General features: G+C 37.5%; 3 protein-coding genes across 6 annotated transcripts; 1 reads left to right on the top strand and 2 right to left on the bottom strand.

Annotated features, from left to right (window-relative positions):
- Positions 1-2,811: 2,811 nt before the first annotated feature.
- On the top strand, positions 2,812-6,553 carry LOC147292014 (Plant calmodulin-binding protein-like protein). The gene is made up of 2 exons (XM_086234663.1): positions 2,812-6,060; positions 6,180-6,553. The coding sequence occupies exon 1, from the start codon at positions 3,023-3,025 to the stop codon at positions 6,044-6,046; it is 3,024 nt and encodes a 1,007-aa protein (XP_086090789.1). The 5' UTR covers positions 2,812-3,022; the 3' UTR covers positions 6,047-6,060; positions 6,180-6,553.
- A 205-nt stretch (positions 6,554-6,758) lies between these two features.
- Positions 6,759-9,957, bottom strand: LOC147292015 (Essential protein Yae1, N-terminal). Of its 2 annotated transcripts, none has more exons than XM_086234665.1 (5): positions 9,589-9,957; positions 9,396-9,474; positions 7,925-8,016; positions 7,702-7,823; positions 6,759-7,560 (listed from the first exon to the last, which is right to left on the bottom strand). In XM_086234665.1, exons 2-5 carry the CDS (start codon positions 9,472-9,474, stop codon positions 7,260-7,262), a joined length of 594 nt encoding a protein of 197 aa, XP_086090791.1. In that variant the 5' UTR covers positions 9,589-9,957; the 3' UTR covers positions 6,759-7,259. The 2 variants fall into 2 exon arrangements, with proteins under 2 accessions (XP_086090791.1, XP_086090790.1); XM_086234664.1 differs by having other exon boundaries at positions 7,925-8,046; positions 9,589-9,956.
- Positions 9,958-14,633: 4,676 nt separating this feature from the next.
- SLO2 (Pentatricopeptide repeat (PPR) superfamily protein) lies at positions 14,634-18,367 on the bottom strand. 3 transcript variants are annotated; one of them, XM_086237240.1, is made up of 3 exons: positions 18,128-18,367; positions 15,694-17,869; positions 14,634-15,507 (listed from the first exon to the last, which is right to left on the bottom strand). In XM_086237240.1, the coding sequence occupies exons 2-3, from the start codon at positions 17,808-17,810 to the stop codon at positions 15,468-15,470; spliced, it is 2,157 nt and encodes a 718-aa protein (XP_086093366.1). In that variant the 5' UTR covers positions 17,811-17,869; positions 18,128-18,367; the 3' UTR covers positions 14,634-15,467. The 3 variants fall into 3 exon arrangements, with proteins under 3 accessions (XP_086093366.1, XP_086093367.1, XP_086093368.1); XM_086237241.1 differs by lacking the exon at positions 18,128-18,367 and having other exon boundaries at positions 15,694-18,047; XM_086237242.1 differs by lacking the exon at positions 14,634-15,507 and having other exon boundaries at positions 15,531-17,869.
- Between the last annotated feature and the right edge of the window lie 2,762 nt (positions 18,368-21,129).

The following is a 21,129-nucleotide window of genomic DNA, read 5'->3' on the forward strand; positions in this document are numbered from 1 at the left end:
TTTTGACTATAAATAATAATGAAAACAAAATTATACAGCAAAAGGACTCGTACACTACAAGTGTTATTTGGGAAAGGAACTTATAAAAGAATGGTTTTTTAAGGCCCAAAATAAAAAATAGCCTAGGCTGGTTCATTTAATGAACCATCCTAGGCTATTCATTAAAACACGAACATTGGCACTGAACTTGAGTGCACACCACTTTTTTTTTTTTTTTTTTGTGTGTCTTATAATAGAGTTACTACTCATTGCACGTGAAACATTGATTACAAAGAAATGCACAAAAATAATACTTATAAATATAACTTATATATTTTGTTTACATAAATATATCAAAAATTCAAGTTTATAGAATCACATCCACCCTAATTTCAACATTAATAATAGTTGTTACTATTTGTCACTATAAAGTTACAATCAAACAATAACTATCGGCCTAGTGCAACACTTCCCTCCTTTTTTTGGGTCAATTTTCGTGCTTCTTTTTTAAAACATAAGTTTATTTATCAATTAGTGGACATTTGTAATATTTTAAAATATTAAGCCAGCTGACTAAACAATAGGGATGTAAAATAAGCTTATGTAAAAAATACTCTCCTTTTTTCTTAATAATTTTTTTGAAAGGCTTTTTCTTTTTAAAAGGAATGCACAAAATAATTTTGCTTTGTATTCACGGCACCTCTCAAATGGTTAAATGGTATTTGTCCCAACAAATTGGTGACCTCTCATTCACATTAGACACATTCATGGGCCTATGAAAAATCAACAAAATTTGAATCAAGTGCCCTGTGCCCCCCAATTTAAGTGGGTCCATCTTATATTCTTTATGTTACTCACCACTTTTTTCATTGGGATTTCAGAAGAGGAGCGTCTGCAAATGACTAAATGGACATTTTAGGCCCGTAGTGGGCCCCACCATCAGCCCATTAACGCCGACCACTGCTTATCTTTTGTAAAGTGACACCGCCCAACCACTTTTCCTGTATTGCCGGTCAACAGTGTATTATAGAAGACAAGGAAATTGTCCTCTATGCGGAATTACTATGCTACCCTTTTCCACCCTCATTGTTTCACTCCCTTTGCATATGAAGCGTGTCTTCCTAAAGCATCAATGCCTACATACATATATGGTTTATTGTAAAAGCAAACACTTTTCTAGTATCATGGAAAAGAAAAACTATTTAAAATTTTCTCAAATTTTAGTCCTCAATTCACATGACTGATGAAATATATGACAATATATTAGAGCATATATCTCTAAAGCACTGCAAAAGCATGTACCGAAATGTGTTTAAATGAACGAGTTAATTACACTTACACCCCCTGAGGTTTATCATCTTTTCACATACACCCCCTAGGGTTTCAATAATTACATATACACCCCCTGAGGTTTCAAAACTATTGCATATAACCCCCTACAAGAGAAAAAAATAAATAAACAAAAAAGAAAATATTTGTATTGAGGTTGAACCTTACACCTTGAGTAATCTTATTAGGTCATTTTATCCCTTAGTATGCCTTTTTGCATAATTTCTCATCATTTTTTGTCTCACTATAGGGGGTTATATGCAATAGTTTTGAAACCTCAGGGGGTGTATGTGTAATTATTGAAACCCCAGGAGGTGTATGTGAAAAGACGATAAACTTCAGGGGATGTAAGTGTAATTAACTCTTAAATGAACACCATGTCACCATCCCATTAATTAGCATATATATTTTTAAAATTTATGTTGTACTATTCAAATAAAATTTCAGATTTATTTTGTTGTATGTTGTGTTATTCAAATTAAAGGGGCCACAAATATTGCACATGCAACCCCTATTAGATTGTTCAGATTCGGTAGGTGGCTCTTCTACAACATTGATTGGAAACATACAATAACTATGCACAGAAATACCGAAGGTTTAAAAATTTATGGAAACTGATATCTCCCTCTCTCTCTCTCTCTCTCTCTCTCTCTCTCTCTCTCTCTCTCTCTCTCTCTCTCTCTCTCTCTCTCTCTCTCTCTATCAACTACTTTGAGTTTGAAGCCCATTAATATTAGAACTAACAACTTAATTCAACCAGCCCTCTTTGATATTATCATTACACATATCAGTATTATGCAGTACTATCATTACTATGTAGTTTGATACATAAATATAGAATGAGAATCTGAATGGGGGCCTCAATTACCCTATACTTAAAAGAGAGAGCAGATAAGTGCACATAGCTGCATGTCTATTATGGTTTTTATGGTCAATGATCCAAAATACAAAGCATCATGCAAAACCTTCTGTAGGGAAAGGACCATTATATCCTCAATTCAATCCCAGCTTAACTCACATCTCAACCCACATCTTCATCCATGTAAAAAGGATTATTAGTCTTAAATTTTGAAAGAAGTCATTTTTGCATTGTGATTTTCATCTTGTGTCGTTTCACAATTATGCAATGGCCTTGCTGCTTGCCGGCTGCCGCTTCTCATCCAAAGAATGGAGGGTATTTCTGTCAGAGCAGCAAAGGGATGAGTTCATAAGTCATAACTAATCACAACTTATATAATACCTTAAAATTAATAAATAAGTCAGTGCGATATGCAGGCTTATGTCATGTCACAAGCCTTCATAATTCAATTCAAAAAATGACCAAGCAGTAGCCAATAGCTTAGCACACAAAAAAAGAAGAAAGAAAAAAAAAAAAAAAAAGCTTAAACAATAGGACCCAAAACACACCTGTTAGTGCATGTCAGCATCAGACTCTTGTCTCAGCCTTATTCAAAATCCATCATCTACCAAGCTGAAAATAAACAAAAAGGCCACCCACTGCAAACCAAAGAAAACCAAAACTAGGAACCAGGAATCTCTGGTTCTTTGGGTTCCAAGAATTCCTTTCCTTTCCAATGTAATTTTCCATCAAAACAAACCATGCCACAAGGGATTTAGTTTTCTTTCTGAGCTTTGAAATTCCCATCTCAAAGGGAAGATAACCCACTTCAATTGTCACCTCCCTATTGTCTTTGCTTGTGGTTTTCCTTTCAACATGGTCCAAAGAAAGGTACCAAGCAAGCTTGGAATCCAAGCTGATTATGTTAAATTTGAGAAGAGGTTGGCAAACCTGAAAACATCCTCTCAGTTCCAGGATGGCAAAGCCAGAGGAGCTGATTTGAAGAAAAAAATGAAGAAGTCAAGATCAACCAAGCTTTCAGATATTGAGAGCTCGAGATCATCACCTCTGAGAAAGAACACATCCCAGCCAGGAAAGCCACCACCTCTCAAGGTTCCAAACATTGCAGCAGCAGCAGCAGCGCCTCAGAAGCAGCAACCTCTGACCAAAACAACAGATGGTTCACCAAACTATATGAAGCCCACCAGCTGTTCTGATGCAAGGAAGGAGAAGTCCCAGGTTAGTCTTAGAAATTCTCCAGCTAGATTTTCAGATACTAAGAACCAGCTCCGAAGAAATTCGGGCAACTCAAAACATAGCTCTGCTGCTAATAATAAACCGGTAAGAACTTTAACAAGGAATTCTAGTTTGAAGCTGATGAGAACTTTAACAAAGACCCCTAGTTTTAAGCCTGCAAGAGCTTCAGCCAAAAAGTCTTCCAGGGTTGCTCTTTATGCAGACATGAATGTTCAGAGAGCAACTTGTTCTTCAACACTGAAGGGTTCAAAGTTTCCTGATTACCTGGTGATTACTCCTGGGGGAACTGAAGCTGAGGGGACTTCAGTCATGAAGGTTTGCCCATATACTTACTGTTCTCTTAATGGTCATCATCACTCACCTGTGACTCCATTGAAGTGTTTCTTGTCGGCCAGAAGACGTTCATTAAAGACCCAGAAGATGATGAAATTTCAAGCTCTAACTCCACCTAAAGGAAAGCCATCTAACGATGGAATAAAAGAAATTGATTTCCAGCAGATGTTTGATGGCAATGACACAGCTGCTCCAAACGAAGCAGCTTTGGATAACATGGCCACGACTCCTTTAATACAAGTGGGGGTGGATTTCTTTGTTGAAATTTATGCTACAATCAAGGAAGATGATGCTGAGGCAATTGGAAGGAAAGCTGGAGCTGATGAAAGAATGTTGGATTTTGTAGGAGACCGAGATGATTACAATGAAGTTGTGTTTCCAAATGGTGCAAGTGATGAAGCAGCAGCAGAAAATTATGCCAATGATCTAGCTGTTGAGAACCTGTCCAACAGATCACCGGAGTCTGAGATTTACTCGGAGGAAATTCTGGAAGAATATACTGGCATTATTCCAACAGAAGCAGAAATCATAGAAAGCTTTCCTGAAGAAGAACAAAAAGAAGATGCAGATGGTGACTACCCACCTCCATTGGATCAAGAAGAAGCAGTCATGGGAAGCTGTCCAAATGAGAGCGACTCTGAAAGCCCTTCAAGCATTGAAGTGGATTATGCCAATTCTGAAGGGACCGACATGGAGTGGGAGGAAGGGCAATTTTCCACTACAGTGCTTGATGATGATGAATCTGGTTCAGATTCCAGGTGTTCATCAATAATTCAAGATGCTGATATGCATGAAGAACCTGTGATCAAGTCCGATGTCATTGTTAGTAAGTGCAATGATATGATTCAAGGTTATTATGAATTACTGCAAGAGCTTTTGGAAGAGAAAAGTGCATCTTTGGAAACACAACTCAATGATGGTGTCAGTGAACAGGATGGCACTAAACATAATTTCGAGATACAAGATTCTGGAAAAGTGTCTGAAAGATTGAATTATGACCAACTTTCTTACACTGAGGATGCATTTGAAGGAAACAGTGAACTATCAGAGGCAGATGGAATAGAGATATCTTCATCCTCAATAGAGGAGCCAAGTGAGGAACTAAGTGCAACTGGTGAGAAAACTCAACAGAAAAATGGAGCTTCAGAAGCAGAGGATCATGAAATGGATTCTCACCTTGGAGATGTTGAAAGCAACTACACATCTACGGAGACTGATGAAGCTTCAACTAAGCAACCAAAGAATAAATTTCATGATGATGGAACAAGTACATGGACAGGCAACCAAATTTATTATGCCTCTCAGGATATCAGTGAAGCAGATGATGCTGAAACAAATGAAGGATGCAATGGGATCCCCGAGAAAGAGAATTCAGAAGCAGATCAAAATGTTGCCACCAGTGACTTTGGCTTGGAACAGGAACTCACTACTGTTGCTGGAAATCAATTGGAAGAGACAGAGCAAGTTGATGATGCCAAACTATCAGCAGAAATCCAGCTTTCGGATTCAGCGGATGCTACTTCTGAAGCTGATGAAGATTCTGTTAAGGTGGATGGTAATGAAAGCTGCAAACTTAAAGACAGTGCTGAAGATGGCAATTCAGGCCAAGATATTGTTAATGAAAGCATTCTCATTGAGACTAAAGATAACCTGTCCGATGGGAACTACAAGAATAATATTATTGCTGAGAACCAGAGCATTTTGGAGAAAGATCAAGGTGAAATTAAGAAGCCCAAAATCTCAAGTTCTATTGATTTTGAGGATCAGAGTGATTTAAGGCTGAAGCAATTAGATCTGGCAGAGAAAAGCACAGGAGAAGCTGATAAGATGGATGTGGAGAACAATTCAGAGCCAGATGGAGCAGAAACTTTCCTCATGGCCAATAATAGCATCAGCCCAGGGCAGAAGAGAAAATTCTCCTATGCAGAAAGCAATTCCAACCAAGAACTGCTCAACATCTGCAACAACAGGAAAGGAGCAATCAGGTGCAAGAGGTCTTTCATGGATGAGGAGGAACAAAGGAAATACAATCCAAGAGGACCAAATTACCTGCCTTTGGTTCCTGACCCTGAAGCAGAGAAGGTTGACCTCAGGCATCAGATGATGGATGAAAAGAAAAATGCAGAGGAATGGATGCTTGACTTTGCACTCCAGCAGGCTGTCACAAAACTTGCTCCAGCAAGGAAGAGGAAGGTGGCATTGCTTGTTGAAGCTTTTGAAAAGGTCATGCCAGTGTCCAGACCTGAAACCCATTTGAGGCATCCTTCAGCAGCCTTTAGTCATGCAAGACCTATGCAGGCTTGTAGCTGATGGTAGTTACTGAGGTTAGTATTGAATCAATAGTTTCCAAGACTTTCTGATCATTAATTCTTATAGCTATTTGTAATTTCATATTGTTGGTATCTAATAGAAAAGGGAATGTATTTCTCATATTGTTGTGCAGATGAAAGGAAACTACTGAGAATGCTATATCAATAATAAGTCACTGAAGTAGGAGGTATTTATACAGCCAGCCAAAGCAGTATATAGGAGAAAACTACAGGTCCAGCGGAACTTACCATTTCTCAGCTCCTGTCTGAATTTCTAGAGAGTAAAAGCTTCATGCAGTGATGGGTTTGAATGGGAGTTGGTCTGCAGGCACAGTAATGTAGTTTCTCCTAAGCTCTGGGGATGTAGTTCTAGTGTTCCTTTTATCTTTTATAATAATATATGTAATGACAGTTTATCTTATGGTGTTGAGTTGCTACAGTGAGATATTCTGACCTATCCTTGCTGTTGTAATGACAGTTTATCATATGGTTGTTCGTTTAATTTTTTTGTTAAGTGTCAACTGACTGCTATATTCACCTCCAATGTCATGTTAGCAACAGTGACGGAGCAAACAAGTTTAGAATTGCTCTTGCATGCTACAACTACTGCAAGTAGTTGGTATGTTGCTTCTATCCACAGGGCCAGGTTTACATTCATACTGTAACAGAAAAATGAGCAAAAATGATAACTACTATTATTCAAAGCTTAATCCTACAACATAAATGATTGACTACCATTATCGAAAATTGATAGCATGGGATTCCTCCTTTTGCAGTATGAGAATCTCAATATGATCATATATATAAACAATATGAACCAAATTACAACACTTCTCAAAATGATAATTTCTACAACATTGAACTCCATGACTGTTACACTTTTTTTTTTTTTTGGTAGACATTCATACTGCTAACTAATAGCTGCCTTCCAGTCTAATAGAATGGCACACAAATTCACACCCTGAAAACACTGGAAACAGAGGCCTAAAGGGATGGCCAAAAAGATACTCTATCCTACAACTCTTCCACACCCGCCACCCCTCTGTAATCTTTGAATATTCTTCTGTTTCTTTCCCTCCAGAGGAGCCAAATAATGGCCAACATCCTGCAATTCCAAAGAACCATGGCCCTTTTCCCCCACCAAATCCCCTAGCCCTCTCACTTAGCAAAGAAAACTCCCATCTGGCAATACCCACAACAAGAAGAAATCTTGTCTAGGATAAATGTACTTTAATTGCAGGAGACTCAAGAAGAAGTGAACAAAGTTCTGCAGAGTACTTTCCTAGACCACTAGGGACTGATGTTTGCTCTTCCAAACCACCTTCAAGAGAACTAGTCTCAGCATTTTCACTCTGTTCTCTAGCTTTTTTGGCCATGACTTCATCATGAAACAAACTAAGGGCATCTGTTGTTGAAAGAGAATGCACAGATTCATACAATCCCTGAAATCCAGTTCTTTGTTCTTCTGTTACAATCAACTTTTCCCTTAAACCATCTGGAAGGCAAGCCAATGCACTTCATGTGGGTTGAAGATACACCAGAATGGGAAAAAAAAAAATATATAATTAATATAAGATATATAGAAATTTCAAATAATATAAAGATTTCTGCAAGTGAGAAATTACTGTTATAAAAATATTTATTTATTTATTTTACCTTGTAACACCTCTGACAAGACCCAAGTTGTACCCAACAAGGACCGATTGCTTAAAGCCAATATTGAATCCTTCTTGTGAGGAAGCTTCTTTTCCCGCTATAAGACCATCACGGTAACCAAACTACACGTTAATAAAAAAATTAAATATGTGTTAGAAAACCACTTGATTCATGCATGGAAAACAACTAAAAACAGATAATTAAGTCTGAACTGTCAAACAACCGTATGGAATTGGTCATGTCTCCTCTGCCACTCCCTGTCCAAATCAGATGCTCTATCCAATTCGTCATCAGAACCATCCCATAAGGATCCATCTCCATGAAACAACTCAACATTATCATGGTCTGAAACCAATCATTAAGCAGAATTCTTACCACAAAAATCAGAAAAACTACAGCAGTTACATGGTAGAAGAATTACCAGATGGACAAAATATAAAATTTATAAAAAAAGCATAATTGTTGCGTGAACAATACTTAAGGTTAAATGCAGAAGAGCTCCAGTTGCTTTGATATTGAATGTCCATATAGCAAAACGTTTCAGCTACAAACTAAAAATGTGAATGTATAAAACCATTATATCATTTAACGTATTAACTTTCTCAGTCAACTAGTAGCAGACAGAATACCCACTCCATGGAGTGCATATGTGCTTGACTTAAAAGAGTTACTTTGTTGTACATTTACTACAGTGTCACAGTATGAATGTGGACTTTTACAAGAACTCGCTCTTATCCTGAGTGTTTAGTGATGATTGATGAAAGATAACATAAAACAGTATTTCCAGAAATCAGAAGAAACTGAAGCCAAAGTGAAATCCAAGATCTTACTATCCCATAACACCTCCTCAGCCAACATATATTCTGCAGTATGATGTCTTGGAATTTGCAACTTAAGTAACTAAAAGAAATTGTGCACTTATCAGTATCACAAGCAAAAGAACCATGATCAGACCAAAGAGAAAATAGCAAAAGAACCACAACATACAGTTGTTTGGAAAAATAACAGTTAATCACATAGCTATAATAACTCTCAATTACCAGAACACAGAACTTCCAAGAATTAAATTTCATGACACTACAGGATATAACATAGCTATAAAAAATAAAAGACAAAACAAAATGGATGCACACACACATGATATAAAGGAACCTTATCCATACACACACTATGTATCATAGTACCTAAGATACTGCAGACCCTTCTCTCTGCTAACAGTAGGATTTTCCAATGCTAGTTAACACTAGTTCAGGCATATAGTGAATAATCCCCCTTAGCTGCAACAATGTAAAATATTACCAAATACCCTACGAGAAGGGTCTGCAAAATTATTTATCTTCTTTATTTGTATTTTTCAGTGCCGGATATAGTGATATCACAGACATGCAAATTGCAAGGCTGGGACAAGCTTAAAGGAAAACAAAGAATTACAGTTGCTCATCAAGTATACACAAGAACCCAGGAAGCAAAAACGTACCAAGGAGTCTATGGGCTCCAGTTACACAAATTTTTCTTTGGCTATAATAGACAAAGTAAGTGGCTTCACCAGTTAATACTACGCATTTACTTATATAAGGCTTACAAAATAAGAGGGAAACAAAACGAAGTAAACCAAATATCATCTGACCATCATTGCTAACAGGAAAACGAAGTGCTTTTAATCATTAAAATACCATGTGAATCAATTTGCTTACCATTTAATGTAGGATCCAATTGTATTCTGGATAGCTGTAAACTTTCTGCGTAAAGCTCATCGGCAAGACTGTGATCCATCTGTATAAACATAAGCATAATAACTTCAGCCCTGGAGAGCAATACAACAGAATTGTTTCGACCACAAAAAAAAATACAACAGAATTGCAGTAAAAGTATTCAATTGCCCTTAACCTTTTATCTGCCGACACTAGCAACGCAAACCGAACTACAAAGCCCAAACCTTCAATTAAACCGAAGTGATCGGAATGGGCCAACCTGGGCGAGAGAGAGAGAGCGGGCGGCGACGGTGAGAACTGAGAAAGTGAGAAAGTGAGAGTCGAGCTCGAGGGAGGCGTGCGAGTGTCTGGGTGAGGGTCTAGGTTTAGTTTACAGAAGGAAGAATACAAGAGAAGAAGAACGGCTCAGAAACAAAGAAAGGAGAGAAATTTGTAGAAGACGAGGAGGAAGAGAAGAATTTTTTTTTTTTTTTTTTTTTTTTTTTTTTGAGGACTTGGGGTAGGCCAGTTGGCCAAGCAGTTGTGCTGCCCCCCACCTCACCGGGTTTCGATCCCCCCCTCTAGGCCTCTTTCCTTGGCCTCCCTTTGTAACCAAAAGAGAAGAATTTTTTTTTTTTTTTTAAGCATAATTTCAATATAGCCAATAGGTCATTTCAACTTAGGTCGGTGAACAAATATTTTTTTTAAAAGTGCACACGAATTAAGATTTAACTTGAAAAATAGATGTTCGTCACTTAAGTGCCTACGTAGAGGTATATAATGGGCCGGGCCAGCTTGAATTCGACATAGGCCCGACTCGTTTAAAGTGGGCTCGACTTGTTAATAAGCTAACCTGGCCCATACGTATGGGATGGGCTAGGCTAATATTTTCTATCCCGTTGGACCGGCCTGGCCCGAGTCCGTTTTGTGTTGGGCCAGTTCGAACCCGTTACAGGTTTGGGCTGGCTCGAACTTATTACGGGTCGGCCCGTTTATATTAATATTTTTCAATTTTTTTTAACAAAAGTTTACTATTGACTTTGTTTTAATTTTTAATTTTGATTTTGGTGGTAAAATTGGATAGAAAATGAAATGTCAGCAGTAGAAAATTCAAAAATTTGATAGAAAATGGAATGTCATCAAAGACTATTTGATTTATTAAACAATAATAAAAACTTAACAAAATTCAAATAATTAATCGGGCTAGCCTGGCACGACCCATTATAGGTTGGGCCATAAGTCGGGCTGGGCTTAAGGTTTAAAATAGGGGTGGGCATTTTAATCGTGCACTGCCAAAACCGGGTTGACAAAAAAAAAATCAACACCGCAAAGAAAACCAAACCGCACCGGTTCCAGTTCCACACTTCATTTAACCAAACCACACCGAACCGCACAGCACCGCATGAATAAAACAAATATATATTTTTATTTTTTATACCATTTTATATACTTTTTATACACATTTTTATGTTCATTAACTTGTAGTTGTAGTCACTGATTGTATAATTCTATTTGTTTTTAACTTTTAAGTTTTAAGCACTAAAACAAAGTTCAATGTGTGAGCCTTTTTGGTTAAATTCATTAAATCAACTTGTAAACTTTTTTTTTTTTTGGGCCAAAACTTGTTAATTAGGTTGGGTTTGCATCATTAAAATAATTGGGCTTAGAATTAAAAAAACAAAGCTGAAGCCCAAAAGTGCTAATATGAATAATAGTCCATTAGGCCCAGAACCGAAGTGAAGAACCGCACTGCACCTTAAATAGTTTGGTTTGGTTTGATTTTTCTCCTCCCTTCCCGATTTTTAGCACCGAATCGCACCATATAGAGATGTCCTGCGCGGCGCACGATTCAGGGGGTGAACTGGGCCAAACTGCACTGCACCCACCCTTAGTTTAAAATAATTGGGTCGGGCCAGCCCAAGCACGGTACAAAGCATGAATGAGCCAACTTTAAACGGGTAGGGCCAAGCCGGCCCATTGTACACCTCTATGCCTACGTGACTTTTGCTGAATGGACTTTTTTATTGGTGTGGATGCCACATTTTCACCATGTAGATTAATAGTGCCACATGAATAACAAAATCATTTAAAAAACACAAGAATATTAAAAACTAAATAAATAGGGAAAATACCTATGCAGTCCACTACAGCAAAGGTATTACAAAATAAGTCCATTGATAAAGACATTTGTAGCCTTAATACCACTTCTACCATTTTGGCTGTTTACTTCTACACATGCATCAAGTGAAGACCAAAGCAATACCAATAGGAAACCAAAAAAAAAAAAAAATACAACAACAACCAAAGATATCATATGCATGTTTCACATATATACAAGAACCACACATGCAACATAAGGCTTCACATGCAAAATTGATATAGCAGAAAGAACCACACATGCAACATCAGGCTTCACATGCAAAACTAATGCAGCGGAAGTTCACAAGCAGTAGACTTTCACATACATATCAAAAATTCAAAATGTGTAATTTAGTATGCCTTAACCTGTATAAAGGCAGGATGCTTTCATTGTTATTTTTACGTTTTTTAGAAGAAAGAATAGGCAATCAGAAATCTAAGTGCTAGCTATCAACCTCTCTATATATTTCATACTCTTGTATCAGTACTCATATATACAATAAAAATTTCCAGTTCTTATTCAAACTCTCTCTCTATTTATATTCTCTTTTAGGTTTTTATTTTTTGGTTTAACTAAGAGACTTCTAGGCCAAAACAGAGTAAAGAACTTAATTTACCAAAAAAAAAAAACTAAAAATTTTCCAGCAGCCCCAACCCAACCCCTTCCTCCTTCACCCACCTACACTCATACCTATACCCTGTCACACCTCAAAATGGGGTCTAGCACTTTGGGCATGTGGCAGCACTATATTGGTCTTTAAACTTGACATACTCTTACCAAGCCTAAGTAAGAACATGCCAAGATCGAAGATCAATGTAAGGCTTTAAATCAAAACAAACTAACTCCAAAATAATGGAGAATTTTTTTTTCATTTTTCACAATAAATAATCAAAGTGTAACAGAAATGGAAGCTTTGTATAAATGGTGAGCTTTTGGTTATTCACTTTAAAAGATAAATCAATTTCCAAGTATAGAGACAGACCCTTTGTTTTGAAATCATTGAGCAAAACAGCATATAAGAAATCGAAAATCCTTTTCCTTCATCTCATCCCGTCCCGTTCTTAAATGGGATGGGAACGGTTCTGATGTTTGAAAACCATCTCGTCCCGAATTATATTTTATTTATTATTTTGAATTAAAATTTTTTTTTCTCTCTCCAACCATTTAATTATTATTTAAAATTTTAAAACTCTATGTCTCTCTCTCTCCCCAACCCATGACTTCCTTTTTCTTTCCTTCTCTCTTCCTTTTTCTTCCTTCTCTCTTCCTTCTCCCTTCCTTCTCTCTCCAACTCGTGCCCTCACTTTCTTTTCTTCTCTCATGTCCCTCACTTTCTTCCCAGCCCTCACTTTCTTTTCTTCTATCTTCATTTCTCTTCCTTCTCACTTCCTCCATCTTTCTCTCGTGACCAGCACCTGGCCAGCCACCCCAGCCACCTAGCAACCCTAAACTTGAGCCACCCAACCATTTCCAGCCCACGCACGACCCAGCCCAGTCACCCACCTCACCGTCTGGCCACTTTCCCAGCCACCCAACCACCTATTTTTCTTCTTTTCTTCTTTTTGTCTGGGATCGGGTTGGTACCGAACCCATACCGAATTGGTTTGGTCTGGGACTAGACGGTACCAGAGCTCCAAAACGCTCACCCCCGTCCCGTACCGATCCCGAATCCAAAGCATGAGATGGGAACGGGATGAGATTAGTCTCGTCCCCCCCCCCCCCCCGTCTCGTGCCCACCCCTACTATTTTTTCGTTCGAAAGAGAGAGAATTTCAAAGAGGGTTGCTACTTATACACTTTTTTTTTTCCTCTCATTACACATCCTTCTCCTTCATTTATTAAATTACAATTATAACCATTAACCAAAATGAGCATAATACCCTCACTAAATCCCAGAATAACAAAATCACCCATCACCACCTCTAAGTCCAGACCCCACCATCGACAACGGTTCAAACCAATGGCCTCTCATTCTCTCTCATTCCCTCTCTGTCTCTTTCCTCTCTCTCTTTTTCTTTCTCTTTCCCTTTTTCTTTCCCTCCCTTACTCTCTCTAGCTTTTCCCTCTATCACTCTTTCTCCGATCAGATGCAGGGGCTGGCAAGCTCGCCAGCCCCTGCATCTGATTGGAAAGAAAGTGACACTGAAAAGCCAGAGAGAGAAAGGGAAAGAGAGAGAGGGGAGAAAGGAGAGGTAGGGCTCGCCAACCCCTGCATCTGATCGGAGAGAAGACAGTGAAAAGCCAGAGAGAGAAAAGGAAAGAGAGAGGGGAGAGAGGAGAGGTAGGGAAAAAGAGAGAAATGGAGAAAGGAGAGAGAGAGAAAGGGAGGAAGGGAGGCCAATGTCGACGTCGGGGATGGGTCGGCATCGTGGGTAGGGGTAGGATAGCTGAGTTTTAGTTAGTTTTTTTTTTTTTTTGGTGTGTAAATGAGGGTACTTTAAATATTTTGGGGGTGTGTTTTGAGAAATTAGAAAAATAGAAAAGAAAAAGGAGTGTGTAGTGAGAGGAAAATGAGTGTGCAAATAACAGCTCTCATTTCAAATCTAGGGTTTTTTTTTTTTTTTTTTTTTTCTATTTCTACTAGAGGATTCCACTTCCACTAGGACATGTAAATAATATTAAAATATTTTGAAAAAACAATAAGAAGAATAAATTACTACTACTGGCGAATGCAGTCGTTAAAATATTTTTAAAATGTGTGTTAAGAACATGAAAGGTTTATTTATATTTTGGTTGATGAGATAATTGCATTTTTGGTCAACTTATTATTTTATAAGTCCCTTGTTGGTCCACAAATGTTTTATGTGCCAAGTGCATCCACTAATTAATTGACGTATGCCACATTGGTCCATTACTACAATACACCCCAAACAAAAGTAGAGTTTTTGTCTACATGGAGGAGCGAATAGGTCAATTCATGTCCTAATGTGAGTCAAATGGAGTCAATTGGGATCAATTGGGGTCAAATGGTTTTGTTATTCTAATGGGGTCACAAATTGACCCTAATTGACCAACACTTTTTTTCGAATAACAAGACTATTTGACCCTAATAAAGGCTGATTTTCACTCGAATTCAAAGTACATGGAAGGAAGTATGAGAATGTGAGGCATGGGCTATAAGGTTAGTCTGTGATATCCCAGCGTCCAATAAGTATGGAAGAGATGTGGGTTATGGAGGACCGGTATCATCCTTTACCTGGTTGCATCTCTCTTCTAGCTGCAGACAATAATAGATACAGAGTTGCACAAATGAAAGAGGCAGACAACACTCTTGTGGAATGGAATGGATGCTAGCTTAGTACTCCTGTGGTGTTCATGAAATCTGACAGAGGTGAGGAATTGAATACCTTCTCTGGATAGGTACCTCAAATTTGGGAATTCTCTAATTCGGAGTAAAATGAGACTCGGGGAGCACCATCTCATTGTTGGTGGAAAGGACACAAGATCTGGATCTTCACCACTAAACTTGAGCAGTCCAAGAGAGATGAGTCTGTGCTAGCACAACTCCAAGGGTGGCGTACAGCATAAATTTAATATAATAAATAATATAATATATAATTTATTATTTATTATTTATTATTTAATAATCTCTTGAGATTCATAATTGTAAGTGATGTTATATACAGAGGAAAGCCCTCCTCTAGAAAGGACGCAAAACCTTCAAAGTAAGGAATCACCAATTACTGAAGAGAGTTGAGGTTGTGCATGTCTCTAGGTAGGGCCTCCAATTTTTCACAATCCTGGGTATTGATCTCTCTCAGGTTGGAGGCACTTCTTGGACACCCCTCCTCTCCAGAAGGAAACAAGACTTCTAGATCTATTAATATCAGACTTTTGAAGATTGGTGAGGTTACATGCCCTCCAGTAGGATTTAATATTTCAACAATTAAAGATTCTCATAGATTCGAGACAAGTGTTATAGTAGAACGGTAGAACCTAAAGCCCGGTAACCCAGTACACCACATTTTTACTTGAGCTGAAAGAGAGGCATGACAACAATAAACTGTGACAGAACTCTTTTGGCTGTGTAGGAAAAAACAATAATTGATTGTTCTGTTTCTTGTCCTTTTTGTTTCCAAAAATGAAGAAAAGTATTTTATCAAATTTTATTGAGGAAAATGATAGAGAGTGCATTTAGAAAATAATTTTGTAGGCAAATTACCCGACAGCTGCTTCTTCCAAAATATCCATTTGGTAATATGAGGTTAGTTGGGATTCACCCTGCTCTTCGTAAGACTCATAATCACAATCATCTTGGACATATCCAAATTGCTTCATTTGTCCAGTGAGCAACTTCAAAAGATAATAGATTTCCTTCCTTTGAGGATGTCTTTTATCTTTCACCATGAAAACATGTAAATGACCCTGTATCTCAATCCAACTGCAACCCGGCTGCTTAATAACTCCCCGTTCCCTCATCAGCTTCCTTACTCTTACAACATCACCCCATCTTCCGAGCTCGGCATACATGTTTGAGAGAAGAACATAAGGTCCAGAGTTCCTAGGTTCAATATCTAAGAGCTTCTCCGCCACATACTTGCCCAAGGTAATATTGCGATGAACTTTACAAGCAGCAAGCAAAGACCCCCATATAACAACATCAGGTTGCATTGGCATGACCTCTATTAAATTTTTGGCTTCATCAAGAAAACCAGCCCGACCAAGTAGATCTACCATACAAGTATAATGGTCCTTCAATGGTACCAAACCATGCTCTTCACCCATTGAGTAAAAATAATTTTTCCCTTCATCAACCAACCCTGCGTGGCTACAAGCGCATAGAACACCAATCATAGTGACATGGTCTGGTTGCTCCCCTGAGGCCAACATTTTCCTAAATATTTCAAGAGCTTCAGTCCCATAACCATTTTGTGCATACCCCACAATCATGGCATTCCATGAGACATAATCCCTTTCCAACATAATTTTAAACACTCGAGAGCCATCTTCAATGGATCCACATTTCATGTACATATCTATTAGTGAATTCCCCACAAAAATATCAGGGTCTTCCCCAACCTGGAACTGAAATCCATGCTTCAATACGTGTGCATGAGCCTGCCTGCCAAGCTGCAGATCAACAAGACTTGCACAAGCATTGAGTAGATTCCCAAATGTGTAATGGGTTGGCCAAACAGACTCCCTCTTCAGGAGGAGAAAGAGTCCAAGGGCTTCTTCATTCTCCCCATTCTGTGTGTACCCCGCAATAAGTGCATTCCAAGAAACTACATTCCTCTCCATCATCTTTATAAACATCATTCTTGCAGCTTTTACACTTGCCACCTTTGCATATCCACTAACCATGGAAGTTTCTGAGACCACATTTCTTATAGGCATGCCATCGAAAACCCATCTGGCTTCATTAACTCTATTGCATTTTGCATACATATCAACTAGTGCATTGCCTAAAACAATGTCATCCCTGTATTTCTCACATTTTATAACACAACCATGTATTTGCTGACCTTCTTTTCTTGCGGACAAGCTTGCACATGCACTTACCACACTGGCTAAAGTTACCTCATCCGGTTTAAACCCACAATCCATCATCCTCACAAAAACTTCTAGGGCTTCACTTGGTGGACCATTTTGCTCATAACAAGTAATCAAACTGTTCCATGAAACAATATTCCGCACATTCATCCAATCAAAAACTCTTTGTGCAGAAGCAACACTCGCACATTTAGAGTACATATCAATAAGTGCAGACCCCATATAAACATCTGAAGAGTAACAAGATTTTGCAATCACAGAATGAATTTGGACACCCATTTTCAACTCTCCTAAGCCTGCACAGGCACAAAGAGCACTACCGAATGAGTATTCATTAAGCACAAAATCCTCCCCATGCATTTTAACAAAATATTCCAAAGCTTCTTCAAGACGGTCATGCTGGGCAAACCCTGATACCATTGAATTCCATGAGCACTGGTCAGGGTCAGGCATTAACCTAAAAATCTGCACAGCCTCATCAATAAAACCTAACTTTGTTAATGCACTTAAAAATAAGTTCCAAGTGAAAGTATTCCTCTTAGGCATTTTATCAAACAATTTACGTGCATCATCCAAGCAACCACATTTTCCATACACACCGATAAGCCTATTCTGAATAAAAATCTCCGAGGAAAATTGGGTTTTGATGACACGGGCATGGATGCGACGTGCATCACGTGCCGACTTGGTTTGGATGCATGAATCCAAGAGCTTCGCAAAGGGTGAGGAGTCGAGGAAAGAGAGGTCACCAACAATTTTTTTGACCAATCCATGTCTAATTCCCATTCCATTATCTTAGGAACAGTAAGGCAGCATTGATATGAAAATACATGAATCAGTATTTCCTGGAACATGCGAAGAAGAAAATGAATTTCATCTCAAATTAACTCATGAATGAAAATTAGAGAGTACAATAAAGGAAGCAAGAAGGGCCATGTCATCTAAAAATTAACTCATGAATGAAATACACCAAGAGACATAATCCCAAAGCTTAAACCAAAAAGTCAATATTAGGACTTCAGAGAAAATCAACCCATTAATTACTCCCTAAATGCTGCCATTAAAAATAAGAAATTAGAGATTAAACCCTAAACAAGAAATACCTTTCAGCGTTTTGGAAGCAAACAAGCAATGCCTGCCTCCAAGATTGGGGTTGAACTGCAGAAGAAGAAGAATTGAAGAAGTAAAGAAGAAGCAACTGGGTTCACGCAGTCACGCTTCACAGGTGAAGAATTGAAGAAAAGAAGGAAGAAGAAGAACCAAAGGATTGAAGATGATCCAGTTCAACTGAAAAAGACTCTTTTTAAAAGAGTGAGAGGAGCGACAGCTGAGAGAGAGTGTGAGAGTTGGGATAGATGCCAAGTAAGTAATGGAGTGAACGGCGCTAGGGTGTTGAACATCGGTTCAAAACTTACCTATTTTTGGAGTGTCACAAATTATTTGTAAAAAATAAACATTTTTCTCGGTACAACCAAGTAATAAAATTTCGAGTTTCAAGAAAATTTTGATGAAAATTTTAAAAATTTTTAAATTTTGACAAAAATTAAATGGAAACGATGAAAATTACTATCAAAATACGAAAATTTTGAATGAAACTTTACTATATGTTTATTTAACATATTATCTACTACATTGATAAAAAATATTGAAGAAACCAAATTATATAGTAAGTTTCATATGATATAAGATGAATATAATGTGCGCTGAAGGTAAATACTGTGAAATAAAATTAGTATAATGAATAAATAAAATTAATATATTCTTTATACTCTATAATATATACAGTAAATCATATATACTTTATAATTTATACTCTATATTGTTTAAGATATCATATATGAAATTAGGGTTTAGGCTCTTTAGGATATTTTTACTTATTTTTTATATGAAAATATATTATAATTTATTGGTTTAGGGTTTAAAAACAATTAAACGAAACCCCAAAACAGCCAAACGAAACCCCAAATCATTTTTTTTTTCAATTGCCCAAAAACTTCAAACTAGGATATGGTATATCAGTATATGATATTAGGGTTTAGCCCTTTAGAGTATTTTAAATTATTTTTTATATATAAATATATTAGAGTTTACTAATTTAGGGTTTAAAAACAACTAAACAAAACTCCAAAACGCCCAAACGAAAACCCAAATCATTTTTTTTCTTTACAATTGCCTAAAGACCCCAAACCCCAATCAACCCTAAACTTTTTAATTTTTTTTTTTCTCTTTTTTACTTTTTGTTTCTTTTCTTTTTTTTCTTTTTCTTTTTCTTTTTTTTTTTTCTTCTTTTTCTTTTTTTCCTTTCTTTTTTTTTTTCTTTTTTTTCTTTTCTTCTTTTTCTTTCTTTCCTTCCCTTTCCTTTCTTTTCCCCCGAGTCTCCAGCTCCACGCCTCCACTGTGTTTTAACTTTCTCTCTCTCTCTCTCTCTCTCTCTCTCTCTCTCTCTCTCTCTCTCTCTCTCTCTCTCTCTCTCTCTCTCTCCAATCCATCACCAACCCACCCTCACCACTTTCTCCCTCATCTCCCCCTGCCGTCGCCACCCCTGTCGCCCCCCTGCCACCCCCTGCCGCCGCCGCCCCCTCCTCTTTCTCCCTCGATCTCCCCCCTGCCGCTGCCCCATTTTTCTCCCAAAACCCAGCCTCCTCTCCAAAAACCCAGCCTCCTCTCCAAAAACCCAGAAGTCCAAAAACAGATCACCGGCGAAAATTTCGCCGAAATTATTCCGAAAATTTAACAAATATAGGTTTCGATTTCGACACCCCAAAAAATCGAAATTTAACACCTTGGGTACAACATAGAAATAAACATTTTCATTTAAAAAAATTAGAAACATTTTTTTAGAAAATAACTCAATTATTTAAATTTATTCCTGGACAAATTAGGAAATTTTGAAAAAAAAAATTTATAATTTAACAGAAAAGTAGACCAATGTGTGAGTGGCACACACATTTTGGTGCAAATTTCCCAAAAACAAACAGTTGGATGGAATCTTGTACAAGAAAAAAAAAAGCCACTTACAATTTTAACCTCTTTTTTCCAAAGTTAACAATTTTGACTCTTTGTGATTGTGAGTAATTGAATTATTTCAACGTCTAGAATGTTAAGATTAAGAACGTGATGAGATAGTTAAGTTGGTCAAGTGTTTATAAGAGTTTAGAATTAAGAAAGTCAATATTAAAGTCGAGCTGTCGGGTGATATTTATATATATATATTTATATATAAAGGGTAATTCCGCCCAAAGAAAGACTCAAATGTTCCAAATTGATAATTTTTTAAAATAAGGGTTAAAATTGTAAGCACCCATACATCAGTCATATTATTAAGTTTCCTTTTTTTTTTGGGAGGGGGGAGGGGGGAAGGGGGAGGGGGGGCTTATTTTTATCCATAATCCTTCAAATCTTTTCATTTCACAGGTATACTTTGGGAATGAAGGCAACAATAAAAAAGAAAAGCAAAAGGAAACAACCCAACCCAACAAACATGACCTTGTCATGATCATGTAACATAACCTGAGTCTCACATAACCTTATATCAAAACACCAAACTCATGTTTGTCCTAAACTCAAATTTTAGAATTTCATATCTGTATGTAGGGGTCGGCAATGGGCTAGACCGGGCTAGCCCAACCCAAATCTTTCAGGCTCGAGCTTGAATTAAAAGAACCCAATAGGGCTTTCGGCTCGGGCCGGGCTGAGTCTGGGCCTTAATACACAAGCACAATGCCCGCCCGTCGGGCTCGGGGCTTGCAGGCTTGGAGGGCCGGGTCGGGCTAGGCCCAGAATGGACCCAAAGCCTGTTTACACACATTTATATCTTCAATAAAAAAAATATAAGATTTTAGCTATGTTGTGATTCGAACATGAGACCTCACATAACATGCTTAAACTCTCAACCAACTGAGCTAACTAGTTTATTTGTCTAGTTTATGAATCATAACATATTTAATAGTTTTTTTGTTTGTTTACTTCAATAAATTATTAATATGTTTATTAAGTTATTACATAATACTATTATGTTAGTAATAGTGTAATACTATAAATAATATACTTTTAAAATTATATATAACATCTCAACTATAATAAAACATAAATGTACATATGTATA

Source organism: Dryas octopetala, chromosome 3, assembly GCF_963921425.1.
Source record: "Dryas octopetala chromosome 3, drDryOcto1.1, whole genome shotgun sequence".
NCBI classification, from domain to species: Eukaryota; Viridiplantae; Streptophyta; class Magnoliopsida; order Rosales; family Rosaceae; genus Dryas; species Dryas octopetala.

Bases quoted from the DNA above. Each gene is read 5' to 3' on its own strand.
- LOC147292014 (XM_086234663.1), top strand. From the start codon at position 3,023: ATGGTCCAAAGAAAGGTACCAAGCAAGCTTGGAATCCAAGCTGATTAT.
- LOC147292015 (XM_086234664.1), bottom strand. From the start codon at position 9,474: ATGGATCACAGTCTTGCCGATGAGCTTTACGCAGAAAGTTTACAGCTA. The intron at 8,047-9,395 runs GTAAGCAAATTG...GATTGGTTTCAG, and splicing joins ATTGGATCCTACATTAAATG to ACCATGATAATGTTGAGTTG. The intron at 7,824-7,924 runs GTTGTTTGACAG...ATTAACGTGTAG, and splicing joins GACATGACCAATTCCATACG to TTTGGTTACCGTGATGGTCT.
- SLO2 (XM_086237240.1), bottom strand. From the start codon at position 17,810: ATGGGAATTAGACATGGATTGGTCAAAAAAATTGTTGGTGACCTCTCT. The intron at 15,508-15,693 runs GTAATTTGCCTA...CCTCTCTTTCAG, and splicing joins TTGGAAGAAGCAGCTGTCGG to CTCAAGTAAAAATGTGGTGT.